Source organism: Mustela erminea, chromosome 4 (genome assembly GCF_009829155.1).
Source record: "Mustela erminea isolate mMusErm1 chromosome 4, mMusErm1.Pri, whole genome shotgun sequence".
Lineage (NCBI taxonomy): Eukaryota > Metazoa > Chordata > Mammalia > Carnivora > Mustelidae > Mustela > Mustela erminea.
Genome location: NC_045617.1, coordinates 81,023,942 through 81,037,804, shown reverse-complemented (window position 1 = coordinate 81,037,804; position 13,863 = coordinate 81,023,942). Strand labels below are relative to the sequence as shown.

Genomic DNA, 13,863 nt, shown 5'->3' with positions numbered 1-13,863 from the left:
GCAGCATAAAATGGGGTAGAATTTCTTGAAAAGTATTTCTTTTACTGAATGCAAAGTACCTTATTAGACATTAGTGGGGTAAGAAAAGAGGTAAAGAAAATTTGCTCTTTTTTTTCCTCAAGTATTTCCATATCCATCACCTCCTGGGATCCTCATAAGATATGGAGGGTATACTGAGGAAACAGCCTCAGCAAGGTTTTAGTAATGTCAGAAACTATCAACTCCACACTACAGATTTGCAACTGTTAAACCAATATTACCATCATGGTCATCAGCATCTTACCCCTTGTTTACCAAACCTGACCTAAGAAGTCTTAAAGGACAGATACTGTCTTGCCCGTGTCTGGATCTCCCAAAGGTACCAACAAGGTGACATACAGTCAGGGACCAATATCCACTTGATGGCAGGTACAGTTATATCACCCACAAATGAAACTCAGCGGGGAGGAGAAAGAAAAACTCCTATCCAGGCAGAACACCTGTTAAGGAGCCTTCCTAAAGTTGTGGTAAGCCATGATGCAGCACCTACATTTTCTGGATGAAAACTGCCCAGCAGAACAAAAGATGAGCAGTTGCTAAGGTTTTGCTTACAGTTTTTATGGAGTTCTACTACTTGATAGGAGAGTAATGTAAATATGTGCAAGGACTCTAAAGAAATGAAACTGATTCCAATTCTAAGCTAAAAAAATTAAATTTGAAATAATATTAATAAGAGGCAACACCTCCTAAGTGTTTACTATCTTACTAAGCACTGTGTTGTAAATGGTTTATCTCATTTAATTCTTATGATGATGGTGTGAAGTGTATTATTATCCCCCCGCCACTCCTGCATCCTGCAGGTGGGTAAATTGAGGGTAAGTAACTCATCGGCAGTGATACATTAAGCAGTGGATCAAGAATTCACACCCAGGGCGCCTGGGTGGCTCAGTGGGTTAAGCCGCTGCCTTTGGCTCAGGTCATGATCTCAGGGTCCTGGGATCGAGTCCCCCATCGGGCTCTCTGCTCAGCAGGGAGTCTGCTTCCTCCTCTCTCTCTCTCTGCCTGCCTCTCTTCCTACTTGTGATCTCTGTCAAATAAATAAATAAAATCTTTAAAAAAAAAAAAAAAAAAGAGAATTCACACCCAACCAAGCTGACTTCAGGGCCCACACTCTCATATGCCTCTCTGAAGGAAGAGTAAGAACTCTCTGGATACTATCTTCTTAGTTCTAAGGGATGCTTTTCTCTATTTTCTGAGGCGATGTAAATATTTGCTCTGCTCCCTGAGAATGGAAGACCACAGAGCCTTTGGAAATTTGTAGGTCACAGAGAATTGCTTTGTTGCTATACCTGAGAGTTCAAACACCTACCAATAAAAGAACTGTGCATCTTAACTTTAATAGGTTGAATTGTGATCCTAAAAAGATATATGGAAGTCCTAACCTCTTGTACCTCAGAACTTATTTGGAAATAGGGTCAGTGAAGATATAATTAGTTAAGAGGAGGTCATACTGGAATAGGGTGAACCCCTAGTCCTATGGGAAGGATATCCTCCTATGAAGACATGAAGACCCAGGAAGAAAGCCACTGACCACCGAGGAGGAAACTGAAATGTGCCACGAGCCACGCAAGACCTGGGGCTACCAGGGACTGGAAAAGGCTAGGAAGGATCTGCCCTCTTAGGTTTCAAAGGGAGAATGGCCCTTGATTTTGAACTTTCAGCCTCCAGTCTGTGAGAAAGTAAATTCCTATTGTTTTAAGCCACTTAGATTTAGTACAAAGCCCTGCAAAACTAATACACTTGGTAGCAAAGTCCTGCGAAACTAATACACTCCATACAAGGTGATATTTACAATAAACCTTAAGCAAAGTAACTAAATATTTTTACATTGGTGATGTTTAGATTACAGTAAGTATTCTAAAATTACCTCAACATTTAACAGAGCATCTTTGGTCTCCTTCAGCCTGCCTTTAGTCAGGTCAAGCTCATTCTGAAGTCTCCCCTGGGTGTCCTGAAGACTAGCAATGAGGCCTTCTGCCGAGCCAAGGCCTTGTTCACTTTTCCTCACCAGATCTTGGAGACGGCCAATCTGCAAGGACATACAGCACTTTAATATACTTCACTGTTACAGACCAGCAAAACAGCCACGTTTGTTTTCTTAGTCTTTTCTTTAGTGGTAATTTTACTGAATGGATCTTTTTTGATGAATTTGGAAGAAGCATTCAAATAATATGATAGCTTTCATCTGTTCCCCCCCCATCAAAGACCTCCATATTTATGATTTCCCTCTTTCATGACAATCATGTGAATAAATGGATGACTCAAGCCCCCATTTTAACAAAGAGAATTCCTAGTTCCATCAAATAATCAAATCCCTACAAAAAGAAACTAGAACAAGATCAAAATTACATCAAAGACAAAGGAAAAAATATTATTTTAGATAAAAATATTTTTAAAACTGCTTTTTAAAATGGAATCACTTATACTTCATTTGAGCCCAGTTTTCCTGCTGGTTATAAAGGCGACTGATTTAGGTCAATATTGATGAGCTGCAAAATGCACATTACAATAAGTTGTGATTTCTTCATTTCCATACAAAATTTCCTCATGAAATTGTTAAGAGTTGAATTTATAGGGGGCGCCTGGGTGGCTCAACATTAAGTGTCTGCCTTCGGTTCAGGTCATGATCCCAGGGTCCTGGGATCTAGCCCTGCATCAGGTTCCCTGCTCGGCGGGGAGCCTGCTTCTCCCTCTCCCCTTCCTCTTGCTTGTGTTCCCTCTCTTGCTGTGTGTCTCTCTGTCAAATAAATGAAAAATCTTTAAAAAGAAAAAAAAAAGTTGAATTTATACATTCTTGAAATTAGGAGCTAATATGACAATTTGTTGATTAGGCAGATTCATATCTTCAAGTTATGAGAACTAAAACCAATGTGTGAAATACTTTATCTAGGAAAGTGCTATGTAGTAAAAATCTCCTTTTTATAAAACAGCCAAATTTATCAAAACCCTATAGAAATGAAAACTTCTAATTTTAAAATAACACCTGAATATTTCTCATTGTAAATACAGGCATCACATGGAAAACTGCAAACATTCTCTTTCAGCTTCCTCTCAAATGACCACCGCTTTCTTGTCCCCTTTCTATGCAGATGTTTATGTACTAAACAATTCTGGTGATGGTAACATTTTATCTTGTTACTATCTTTAAATGGATGCCAGCCTGATACACTGAGCTGGAAAGAGTCCATTTTTTTTGTGCTCAGAAATATTTTCAGTTAAAATTTATCTGTTTCTCAAAATTTTAATAAAGTCCTCCATTAAAATCCTCTGGGCCTAGTGCCTCTCTAGATACATGTTGGGAGTATTTATTTCATGGTTATAAGTGGTTCTATCAGGTTGATCAACTACTTTGAGTCATTCTAGAAATTTAAAATATTATACAAAGACATCTTTTTTCCCTAATTTAAAAAATGTAATAGCATATTTACATTTAATATTCATTTACCATGTCTTAGAATTTTTTTTTGTCCCTGAATTTATGCCCCCTTTCTCTAGTCTATCTAGCTTATTTGTATCTTCCCTGCTTTTTATGTTGCTCTGGCTTGCCATAAATGTGTCACACGGGTGAATGAATACTATAAGGAAGGTTTAACAGAGGTAAGAAGTATTGAACCTGGGGCTCTGCTAGCTCAGTCTGTGGACCCTTGGAGTTTGAGCCCTTGGAGTTTGAGTTTGAGTTTTAAGTATACCTTAGGGGTATACTTAAAAAAAAATAAAAAGAGTACTGAACTTCGGCAAAAAATCAAGTTTCAAGTTCTTGGTCTGCCACTATAAAGTAAGAAAAATGACACCTACCTCACAGTTATTATAACATTTAAACTCAAGGATATATGGGAAAAGATTCTTTAATTAGAAAGCAACATGCAAATACCAGGCACTAGTCAGTAAGGGGGGGACGACCAAATGTATCAACATGGAGAAAAATCCAGGTAATTTTCAAATGAATAAGATTATATGTACAAATGGAATACAAGAAAAAACTTATAAAGAACAGTATTCAAGCTATTACACAAAGAATTAAAAAAGAAAGTCTGCTCAAGAAACTAAGTAGAGACAGAAAAGAAAAAAAACTTTAACATGCTGCACAATTAAACATGATAAGCAAATAATAAGTAACGAACACAACCAATTAAACTTTGTTTTCTAAAACATAATGAAAGTGGATATGTAAAGGAACACATCTGTTGTCATATCAAAATCTCTTTTTGCCATGTGCATCATCTACCTTTCTTCTCTATGGGTCCATGTCAACACAAACCCAGGAATGAAAGTGGCATTTCCTTGAAGCATAAACCAGTTTGGTAATCTCATTCTGTTGGTCATGAGGACTGGATCAGAGGCAGGCACATGGTAAAAGTTCATCTTTACACAATGATCTCCAGACTTTTAAAGGAGTTCCTAAAAAGGTCTTTTTCCAGTTGCACATATAACCAAGAATATGTATGACTGAAACAGGAAGTCAACACTTCCAAACTGTTCTTTGTTCCAAAGAACAAATCCAACTGGAGAAAAAGAGAAGCTGAGTTCCAGTGTAAACAACTTCAGTTCTGAATCTGGTCATGCCTGATGCTAACATTTCCCCTGACTTTTCCAGTCAACATGATTCAATAAATTTCCTTAGGCTAGTTTGAGCTGGGATTTCTGCCACTTGCAATAGAGATCAATCCTCTGACTCCTCCTAACACTGAAGGAATATAGAGATCAATCCTCTGACTCCTCCTAACACTGAAGGAATACAGTATATAGAAACCTCTTCCTTGGAATATTCATTCATGCATGCTCTTCTCTGATCCAATCTCCTTGCAGTGCCTGTGTCACTTTTTTATAAATTACAAATACAGACATGAGTTTAAGCCCCAAGACCAAGCAAGCATCCACTTATTTGTACTCAGCATCCTACATATAGCTGTCCAGTTTTCCCAGCACCATTTATTGAAGAGACTGTCTTTTTTCCACTGTATATTTTTTCCTGTTTTGTCAAAGATTATTTGACCACAGAGTTGAGGGTCCATATCTGGGCTCTCTACTCTGTTCCACTGGTCTATGTGTCTGTTTTTATGCCAGTACCATGCTGTCTTGGTGATCACAGCTTTGTAATAAAGCTTGAAATCAGGTAACGTGATGCCCCCAGTTTTATTTTTCTTTTTCAACATTTCCTTAGCGATTCGGGGTCTCTTCTGATTCCATAGAAATTTTTGGATTATTTGCTCCAGCTCTTTGAAGAATACCGGTGGAATTTTGATCAGAACGGCATTAAAAGTATAAATTGCTCTAGGCAGTATAAACATTTTAACAATGTTTATTCTTCCGATCCAAGAGCATGGAATGGTCTTCCATCTTTTTTTTTTTTTTTTTTTTTTAGATTTTATTTATTTATTTGTCAGACAGAGAGCGAGCGAGAGCGAGCACAGGCAGACAGAGTGGAAGGCAGAGTCAGAGGGAGAAGCAGGCTCCCTGCGGAGCAAGGAGCCCGATGTGGGACTCGATCCCAGGACGCTGGGATCATGACCTGAGCCGAAGGCAGCTGCTCAACCAACTGAGCCACCCAGGCGTCCCGGTCTTCCATCTTTTTGTGTCTTCTTCAATTTCTGGTACTCAGTATCCTCCACAATCATTTATTTCACCTCTCCCCAATTTTTCTTCTCTAATAATTTTACTTATGGTGTATCTCGATATACAAAAATTATAGCTTTCACTGTATAAATATACTGTGTTTTTAATTTGTAACATTGCCTTCATGTGTTGAAAGGCCTTCCTAGTCCTAAGCTTTATCACTTGCATTTCCCTATTTTATTTATATTTATATTCATGATTTGATATGACATTTCAATCTTAGCCCATCTTGAACATCTCTGGTATGAAGTTGAAGAACTTCATTTTTCTCTCTTCTTCCATTTATATATAGTCCTAAAAGAGCATTCAGATTAAACCTATTAAATCTAACTTTTGTCCCACCTTTCCACTGACATTGTAGGAAGGTCCTCAGAGAACCCTTGATTGCATGACCTTTCCAGGTCTCATACTTTGGCTTCTAATCATTGTGTGACTCTGTGAGGCCCTAGGCACTTCTACCTCTTGAAAGTAACTGTTTTCATGTTGTTCTCATATCCATCAATTCTCATTCTCATGCTTTTGATTTCTCCTTCTCCATCTCTTTCCCTGGCTCTGTTAATTCAGTACTGGTGCTCCTCTTTGTTATCAGCAATCTTCTGGTGAGCTCTTCTGTGTTAACGGCTTCAGTGACTTCCTAATCTTTAGCTCTAAGCCTGGCCTCTCTACTTAGTTCCAGCCTAGATGTCTCGCAAATCCCTTCAGGTCTGAACAATTCAATAGCTTGCCATTCTTATGTAGCTTTCCTCCTGTAATACCCATCTTCCCAGAGTGGCATAATTACCTGTCCAAACACCTGAGCCAGATACTGGAGTCTTTTTCTACCACTTATCACATCAGGTCCTGTAAATTTTATTTTTGAATAATCTTCTCCACTCCCCTGTTTTGCTTTCCTAGTCAAGAAGCTAATCAACTCTTGCCCAGACTAAGGTAATAGCATCTTAAGTCATCTACCCAACTCTAATGACCAGTCCCCTCCCCATACAACTCATTCTCCTACTGCCACCAGAATTCTTTTCCTGAGATCATCTGAGAGTATCAGTTGCTGCTCTGTTGCTAGCACTCTGTCATTAGGACAAATTCTGAAGCTTTGCTATGGCACAGTCACAATTTAGCTTAAACTTCCTTTTCTACCACATTTCTTGACAAGTGCCATATTGTCAAGTACACTAATTCTCAACCAGGGTCAATTCTGCCCCCAAGGACAGTGTCTGGAGACATTTTTCCTTGTTACAACTGAAGGGGAAACATTGTGGCACACGCTACTAGTATCTAGAATGTAGAGACCAGGGATACTACTAAACACCCTGAAGAATTATCTGCCCAGTAAGGAGTTCTGGGGTTGAGAGACTGGTGAACTGAACTTCTACAGTTCACCAAGGCATTATAATGTGAGTGCCAACATAATCATACTTACACTATTCCTTGTATCTATATTATCTTTCATCATTCCTACATCTGCAAATTTCCATTTACCTTTGAAAGGCCACCTTTTATACCACATTTAAAAATTCTCTAACATCACATTCTCTGGAGCTTTTCTGAATGCTTATGGTAGAGAAGCACTTCCTCCCCTAGAATTTAAAAAATGCACTATATTTATCACCAGTCATAACAGCCACTTGAAGCTATGAGTTCCTTGACCTTTTGTCAAAGTATCCCTACCACCTAGAAGATACCATGCAGTCAACAAACATTTCCTAAATCATAAAAGATATGTAACTACTACTAACTTTTCTGGAGACCAATTTAGTAATAAGTGTCAGTCATACAACCACAAATTAATTAATTCTGACAAACAACCGACAAGCTTGAAAATGGACCCTGTGCCTCACATGGGACTGCAGTGTGGCTGTCACTTTGACTTCAACCTTGTGAGATCCTGAGCAGAGGATCCAACTAACCTATACCTGGACTCCTGACCCATAAGACTTTGAGGTAATAAACCTGTGTTGTGTTAAGCCACGAAGTTTTGTGGTAATTTGTTACATAGCAATAGAAAAACCAATAACACTCTTATTTATAGAAGTTGACTTAGTTTTTAAGGATGAGTTTTACTCATTCAAAAAATATTTCATTTATAAATACTGACCTCTTACCATGTGTCAGGCAGTAAATTAACGGTGATAAAACATTTTATAATAAATAAATCCAAATGATTTTTAACCAAATACTGAACTCTATATATATGCTTAAAAAACTTACATCCAGAAGAAAATCTACAACTTAAATGTTATAAAAAACATTTAAAAAGACCACAATAGTTAGATTTATTGATCATTCTGCCTAGTATTCTGTCCTCAAAGGTGATCCCAAATAACATTTGATGGGATAATAGGATTCTCCTCCATCTGAGATTTTAGACTCATTAGCTTCCTTTAATACCCTAACACGACTCTGGCTTTCACGAATTGATCACTGAAATCCACAGTAGACCTACTTATATTTTTGGTTTTATCATTTATAAGAGTATTAAGATCCATTTTATGAAGATAATACATTCTTTAATTTTTTCTAAAATAATCATTTTGATCTTTATGAATTACCCCCTAATTCTTTCCTCATGTTTTTCCATATACCTACTTTCTATCCAATAAATATAAATGGAATAAACTCTATTTAAAAGGAAAAAAATTCAAGGGCACCTGGGTGGCTCAACTGGTTGGATGTTTGACTTTTGGTTTCAACTCAGGTCATGATCTCAGGTGCTGTGCACTTGGTGCAGAGTCTCCTGAAGATTCTCTTCCTGTCCCTCTCCTCCCTCTCTGCTCCTCCCCTCACTTGCTCTCTCTTAAATAAATAGCAAAACCTTCAGACTAGATAAAATGCAGCCATATGTGTTTGGGAAGAGGTGCATGTAAACATAAGGTTGCAGAACAATGAAAGTTTGGTAGATGGAAAAAGATATAACAGTCATATCAAACTAAAAGAAAGCTGGTTATGCAGTATCAAACAACAGAGACTAAAACAAAAGGTATGATCCATTAAGTAGTTAAAGAGTTTTATATTTGTATGGATATAAAAAGCTTCTAAATAGTCAAAGTAAAACTTGACAGAATGTAAAAAGAAATAAAGAAATCCACCATCATAGCATCAGTTTTTAGTAAATGATGGGTCAAAAAGATAAAAGTCTTACGACAACATGGATGGAACTAAAGCGTATCATGCTTTGCGAAATAAGTCAAGCGGAGAAAGACAACTATCATATGATCTCCCTGATATGAGGAAGTGGTGATGCAACATGGGGGCTTAAGGGGGTAGGAGAAGAATGAATGAAACAAGATGGGATTGGGAGGGAGACAAACCATAAGTGACTCTTAATCTCACAAAACAAACTGAGGGTTGCTGGGAGGAGGAGAGTTGGGAGAAGGGGGATGGGGTTATGGACATTGGGGAGGGTATGTGCTTTGGTGAGTACTGTGAAGTGTGTAAACCGGGCGATTCACAGACCTGTACCCCTGGGGATAATAATATATTATATGTTTATAAAAAATAAAAAATTAAAAAATTAAAAAAAAAATAAAAACGAATTTTAAAGGAACCCCCCCCCAAAAAAAGATAAAACTCAAAAAGGACACAGAATATTTGAAGAAAATAAGTTAAAATCTTGATTTAATGGACTGGCATACAAGACTACACTGAACAACTGGACACAACCAGAGTATTAAATTTCTTTCATGTATCACACTAGACTTAACAAGATTTTTTTTTTTTTAAAGATTTTATTTATCCATTTGACAGAGAGAAATCACAAGTAGACAGAGAGGCAGGCAGAGAGAGAGAGGGAAGCAGGCTCCCTCTGAGCAGAGAGCCCGATGCGGGACTCGATCCCAAGACCCTGAGATCATGACCCGAGCCGAAGGCAGTGGCCTAACCCACTGAGCCACCCAGGCGCCCCTAGACTTAACAAGTTTTAAAAACTGTTTTCATATTATGAATTTCACAGTTCATAATTTTAAATTTAAAAAATTTCACCATTTTTAACAATGATGCAGTTAAGGTTAAAAAAACATGTCAATCTCACAAAACTCTCCCAGAGAACAGAAAAAGAAGTAAGTCTTTTTTCATTGTATGAGACTACTAGAACCTTGATTCCAAAACTAGAAAAGGATGATATAAAAAGGGAAAAGTACAAAGCAATCTTACTGAAACCAGGCTCAAAAATACCAAAATGAATATTAGGAAACTGAATCTAGTTATTATATAAAAAGATATATATATAATCTATTATGGCTAAGTAAGATGGAAAATTAGGGACTTTTGGGTGGCTCAGTCAGTTAAGCGGCTACCTTCGGCTCAGGTCATGATCCCGGGGTCCTGGGATCAAGCGCCTCATTGGGCTCCTTGCTCCGCAGGGAGCCTGCTTCTCCCTCTCCCTCTGCCTGCCAGTCTGCCTGCTTGTGTTTTCTCTCTCTGACAAATAAATAAATAAAATCTTAAAAAAAATAAAATTAAGCTAAGGTACCACATTAACAAAGAAAAAAAGTATGATCTCAATAGACACAGAAAAATCAGCATCGGTTTGTGATTTCTTTTTAACTTAAGAAACTAGAATTATAAGAGAATTTCCTAAACTAGTTAAAGAGCATTTATAAAATAAAACTTTAGAGAAGCATAGTATTTAACTGTAAAATGTTGACATCCTTCACTTTAAGAGCAGGAAACACAACAAGAAAGCTTATCTCTAGAGATCCTACCCAGCCAAGTAGGACAAGTAAAAAGATGTCCAGGCTAAAGGAAACAGCAGGTGCATGTGGAGGGATGAGCCAGGCAGATTCTTGGGGAGCAATTCTAATATGGCACCAAAACATTACCAGGGTGCTAAAGCATAACTGAGAACATATCTAAAAGGAAAATCAATTACGTGTTTCTTAAAATTCTTCTCAGTGAAATTACAGTGTGTAGATTGGAGAAATATTTAAACCATTTCAAACAGAGAGTAGACCCTGGGGGACCTTCTTGACAAACACAGATAGTCGCTAAACTGCCTTTTAATGAGAGTGGGACACCATAACTACAAGGATCATAGTCTGCTGGGAGAGGTGTGCAAATCTGGGGCCAATGGTGAATTATCTTGGACAAGAGGAGAGAGGCAGAGCCAATACAAATATAGCTATATCCCTTGCTTTATCAAGGTTCATGTTATGCCACTTCACTTTCATAAAAGACCTATGATAGTACTTTTTGCTAACCAAAAGTAATCTGGAGAGATTTTCACTTTTACAGAAAAGGGCAAAAAGTAAAATCACAAGCCCTTATAGAGGCAGTGCGGTACGCATTGCAAGCAGGGAGAACAACCCCGCCGAGTCCCTATCCTGAGAACACTCAGCATCTCAGTATCGTGCCACCATAGTTGTGAACTCTGTGAGCATCTTTGCATCTGTTAGCAAGAAGGATCCTAAGGTATCAGAAAAGCCTAAGAGGGTGGGTGCCTGGGTGGCTCAGTGGGTTAAGCCTCTGCCTTTGGCTCAGGTCATGATCCCAGGGGCCTGGGATCGAGTCCCACATCGGGCTCTCCCTGCTTCTCCTCATCTCTCTCTGTCTGTCTCTCTCTGCCTACTTGTGGTCTCTCTCTCTGTCAAAGAAATAAATAAAATCTTAAAAAAAAAAAAAAGCCTAAGAGAGGTTAGTTTTGGGGTTTTGGAGTGCTCAAAAGTTTTTCTGTATAAATTAATGGTAACTACTTATTCATTTTATACCATTTCAGCTTACAAAATGTTTCACAGGGTGCTCCACTTAAAAGCAGGGACAAGCAGCAACAGTCTTAATTCTATCATTTCCAAATGTGATGACTGGTGTCTTCCCTGGATAAATGTTTAAAGATAATTAAAGAAGGCTGAATGCAAATGATTAGCATGCCCTGGAGCACTCATGTTTTGGCGTGGTTTTCCTGAGCAGAAGCAGAGTAATGAGAAAGTAGGATTTAAAGACTTTGGTAGAGGTGATGCTAGTGAGGTAGGAGCAGTCAACAAGATACGTCCAGACACGGTCTTGTTTTAGGAAGAGCACTCTACAAGACAAGACTGTTCACGTGAAGGATGAACTGGAATGAAGGACAAGAAGACAACAGGGAGGCTCTTCTAGGGTATAGGTGAACCCAGGCAGTAAAGAGAAAGGAATAAAACAAACAATATTATAGTTTTTAAACTGTCTTTACATTTGTTTTATTCACAACTTCTTGATTTATAACATTCTTATTATACTCTATTCTAAGTCTTTCCTAAGCTAAACAATACTATTTTCTTATGGCATTTAAAAATTATTTTAATGTCACTCTGCAGAACTTATAAAAGTTATAAATTTATAAAGTCTCTCCTTTTAAAACAGAGATACAGTATAGAGGATAGTAAGTCACTGATTTACAAAAGGTAGATAAACCTCTTCTGTTTTCTTTCTTACAAAGTGATGTTATCCTTGTTTTGCTTTTTCCTCACAAAGGCACCTTGGTCTGATGTTTTGAGTAGTAAATTTTTATCTGGTGAGATATAACCAATGTATTATGAAAAACTCAGCATCAGTGAAAGCATGTGATTATTTTTATTCTAGATATTTTACCATCAGTGAGGCTCACCGACATACACAATGTTACCAAATAAGATATTACTGATAAGATATAATACAGGTGATAAGCCTAAAGAATTCTTGCCTCGTGATTGGCTGTATTTAGCTTCTCTTCTAATGCTTCCTTCAGGTTTTCCAGCTCTTGTTGAAGTTGACTTTTATCCTCTTCCAGGTTTAGTTTCTCCTTTTTGTATTGTTCCTCCAATTCCTTAGGAAAAGATGATAACAAATATTAGATACTTCAAAAGACTCCAAGAAAAAGGCCATTCTGTTATATATTTTGATACTTTAAAAAATTTTTTTTAATTTATAAATATATAATGTGTTATTAGTCCCAGGGGTGCAGGTCTGTGAATCGCCAGGTTTACACACTTCACAGCACTCACCATAGCACATACCCTCCCCAATGTCCATAACCCCACCACCCAATCCCTACTCCCCTTCCCCCTGCCTCCCTCAGTTTGTTTTGTGAGATTAATAGTCTCTTATGGTTTGTCTCCCTCCCAATCCCATCTTGTTTCATTTATTCTTTTCCTACCCCCAAACCCTCCATGTTGCATCGCTACTTCCTCATATCAGGGAGATCATATGAGAGTTGTCTTTCTCCGACTGACTTATTTCACTAAGCATAATACCCTCTAGTTTCATCCACGTCATTGTAAATGGCAAGATTTCATTTCTTTTGATGGCTGCATAGTATTCCATTGTATTATATTTTGATACTTTGCTTTTCGAATCAGCCTTATCTTTAAACAATAATACTGGAGTTATTATTCTAATTAATCCTACGGGCTTAGAGTCTATCATTCTGAATCACTTATGATGTGGTTAAATAATTATTTTAAATGGTAAGAATATTTGACTTCTCTAGATCAAACTGAGCCAGCAACAGAAATATATGATGTAAGTGATAATTGGGGAGATAAAAAAATTCTATCTCTTGAATACAGAATTCTTTTATATTTACATAAAAAAACAAAAATCCAGGAACAGTTCTGGAACACTGGAACATAGTCAAGAATTACCAAGTACAGTGGGAAGTTGGAGGAGCCTGGTGGTGGGTATTATGGAGGGCATGTATTGCATGGAGCACTGGGTGTGGTGCATAAACAATGAATTCTGTTACACTGAAAAGAAATTAAATTAAAAAAAAAAAGAATTACCAAGTACAAGATTAAGTTATCAAAAGAAGAAGACCAGTAAAATAGATACTTACTGAAGAGAGCCTACTATTTGGTATGCTATGTAATACTTGGGATACACAGGCAGTAAAACATGAGGTCTGTCCTTAATCAGCTAAAGATAACAAGCAACTAAAGAATACGTGATGAAAGTTAAATGAGCACATGGACTCAAGGATATATGGATGGAGAACTGGTAAGTTCTAGCTTGGTGAGGAAATCTGCACATAGAACACAATCCCTAAGTCAAGTCTGAAGGAGTGCATCAGTAAGAAAAGGTGGTGAAGCAAGAGGGAAATCGAAGAGAGAAGAAACCCGTGCAAAAACCATGGCAGTACAAAGACCTGGTACATTATACATGGCTCAATGTTTCTATAGCATAAGGTAAGAAGAGGAGTAAACAGCGCTCCAAGGCAAATCCAGGTTTGAGGATTTGCTGGGATGACTCACAGGATTCAGCATCTAGTCGTAC

General features: G+C 37.7%; 1 protein-coding gene across 9 annotated transcripts in view; it reads right to left on the bottom strand.

Moving 5' to 3' along the window:
- FAM184A (family with sequence similarity 184 member A) overlaps window positions 1-13,863 on the bottom strand; it is a 117,523-nt gene that overhangs the window by 42,702 nt on the left and 60,958 nt on the right. For all 9 annotated transcript variants that reach the window (XR_004284983.1, XM_032339677.1, XM_032339674.1 and 6 more), the window contains exons 6-7: window positions 12,296-12,418; window positions 1,907-2,068 (exon numbers count right to left, since the gene is read on the bottom strand). Coding sequence is in view for 8 of the 9 variants with exons in the window: in XM_032339677.1 (XP_032195568.1) it covers window positions 1,907-2,068; window positions 12,296-12,418 (285 nt within the window). In the remaining variant the exon portion in view is untranslated. The remainder of the gene's footprint in view (window positions 1-1,906; window positions 2,069-12,295; window positions 12,419-13,863) is intronic.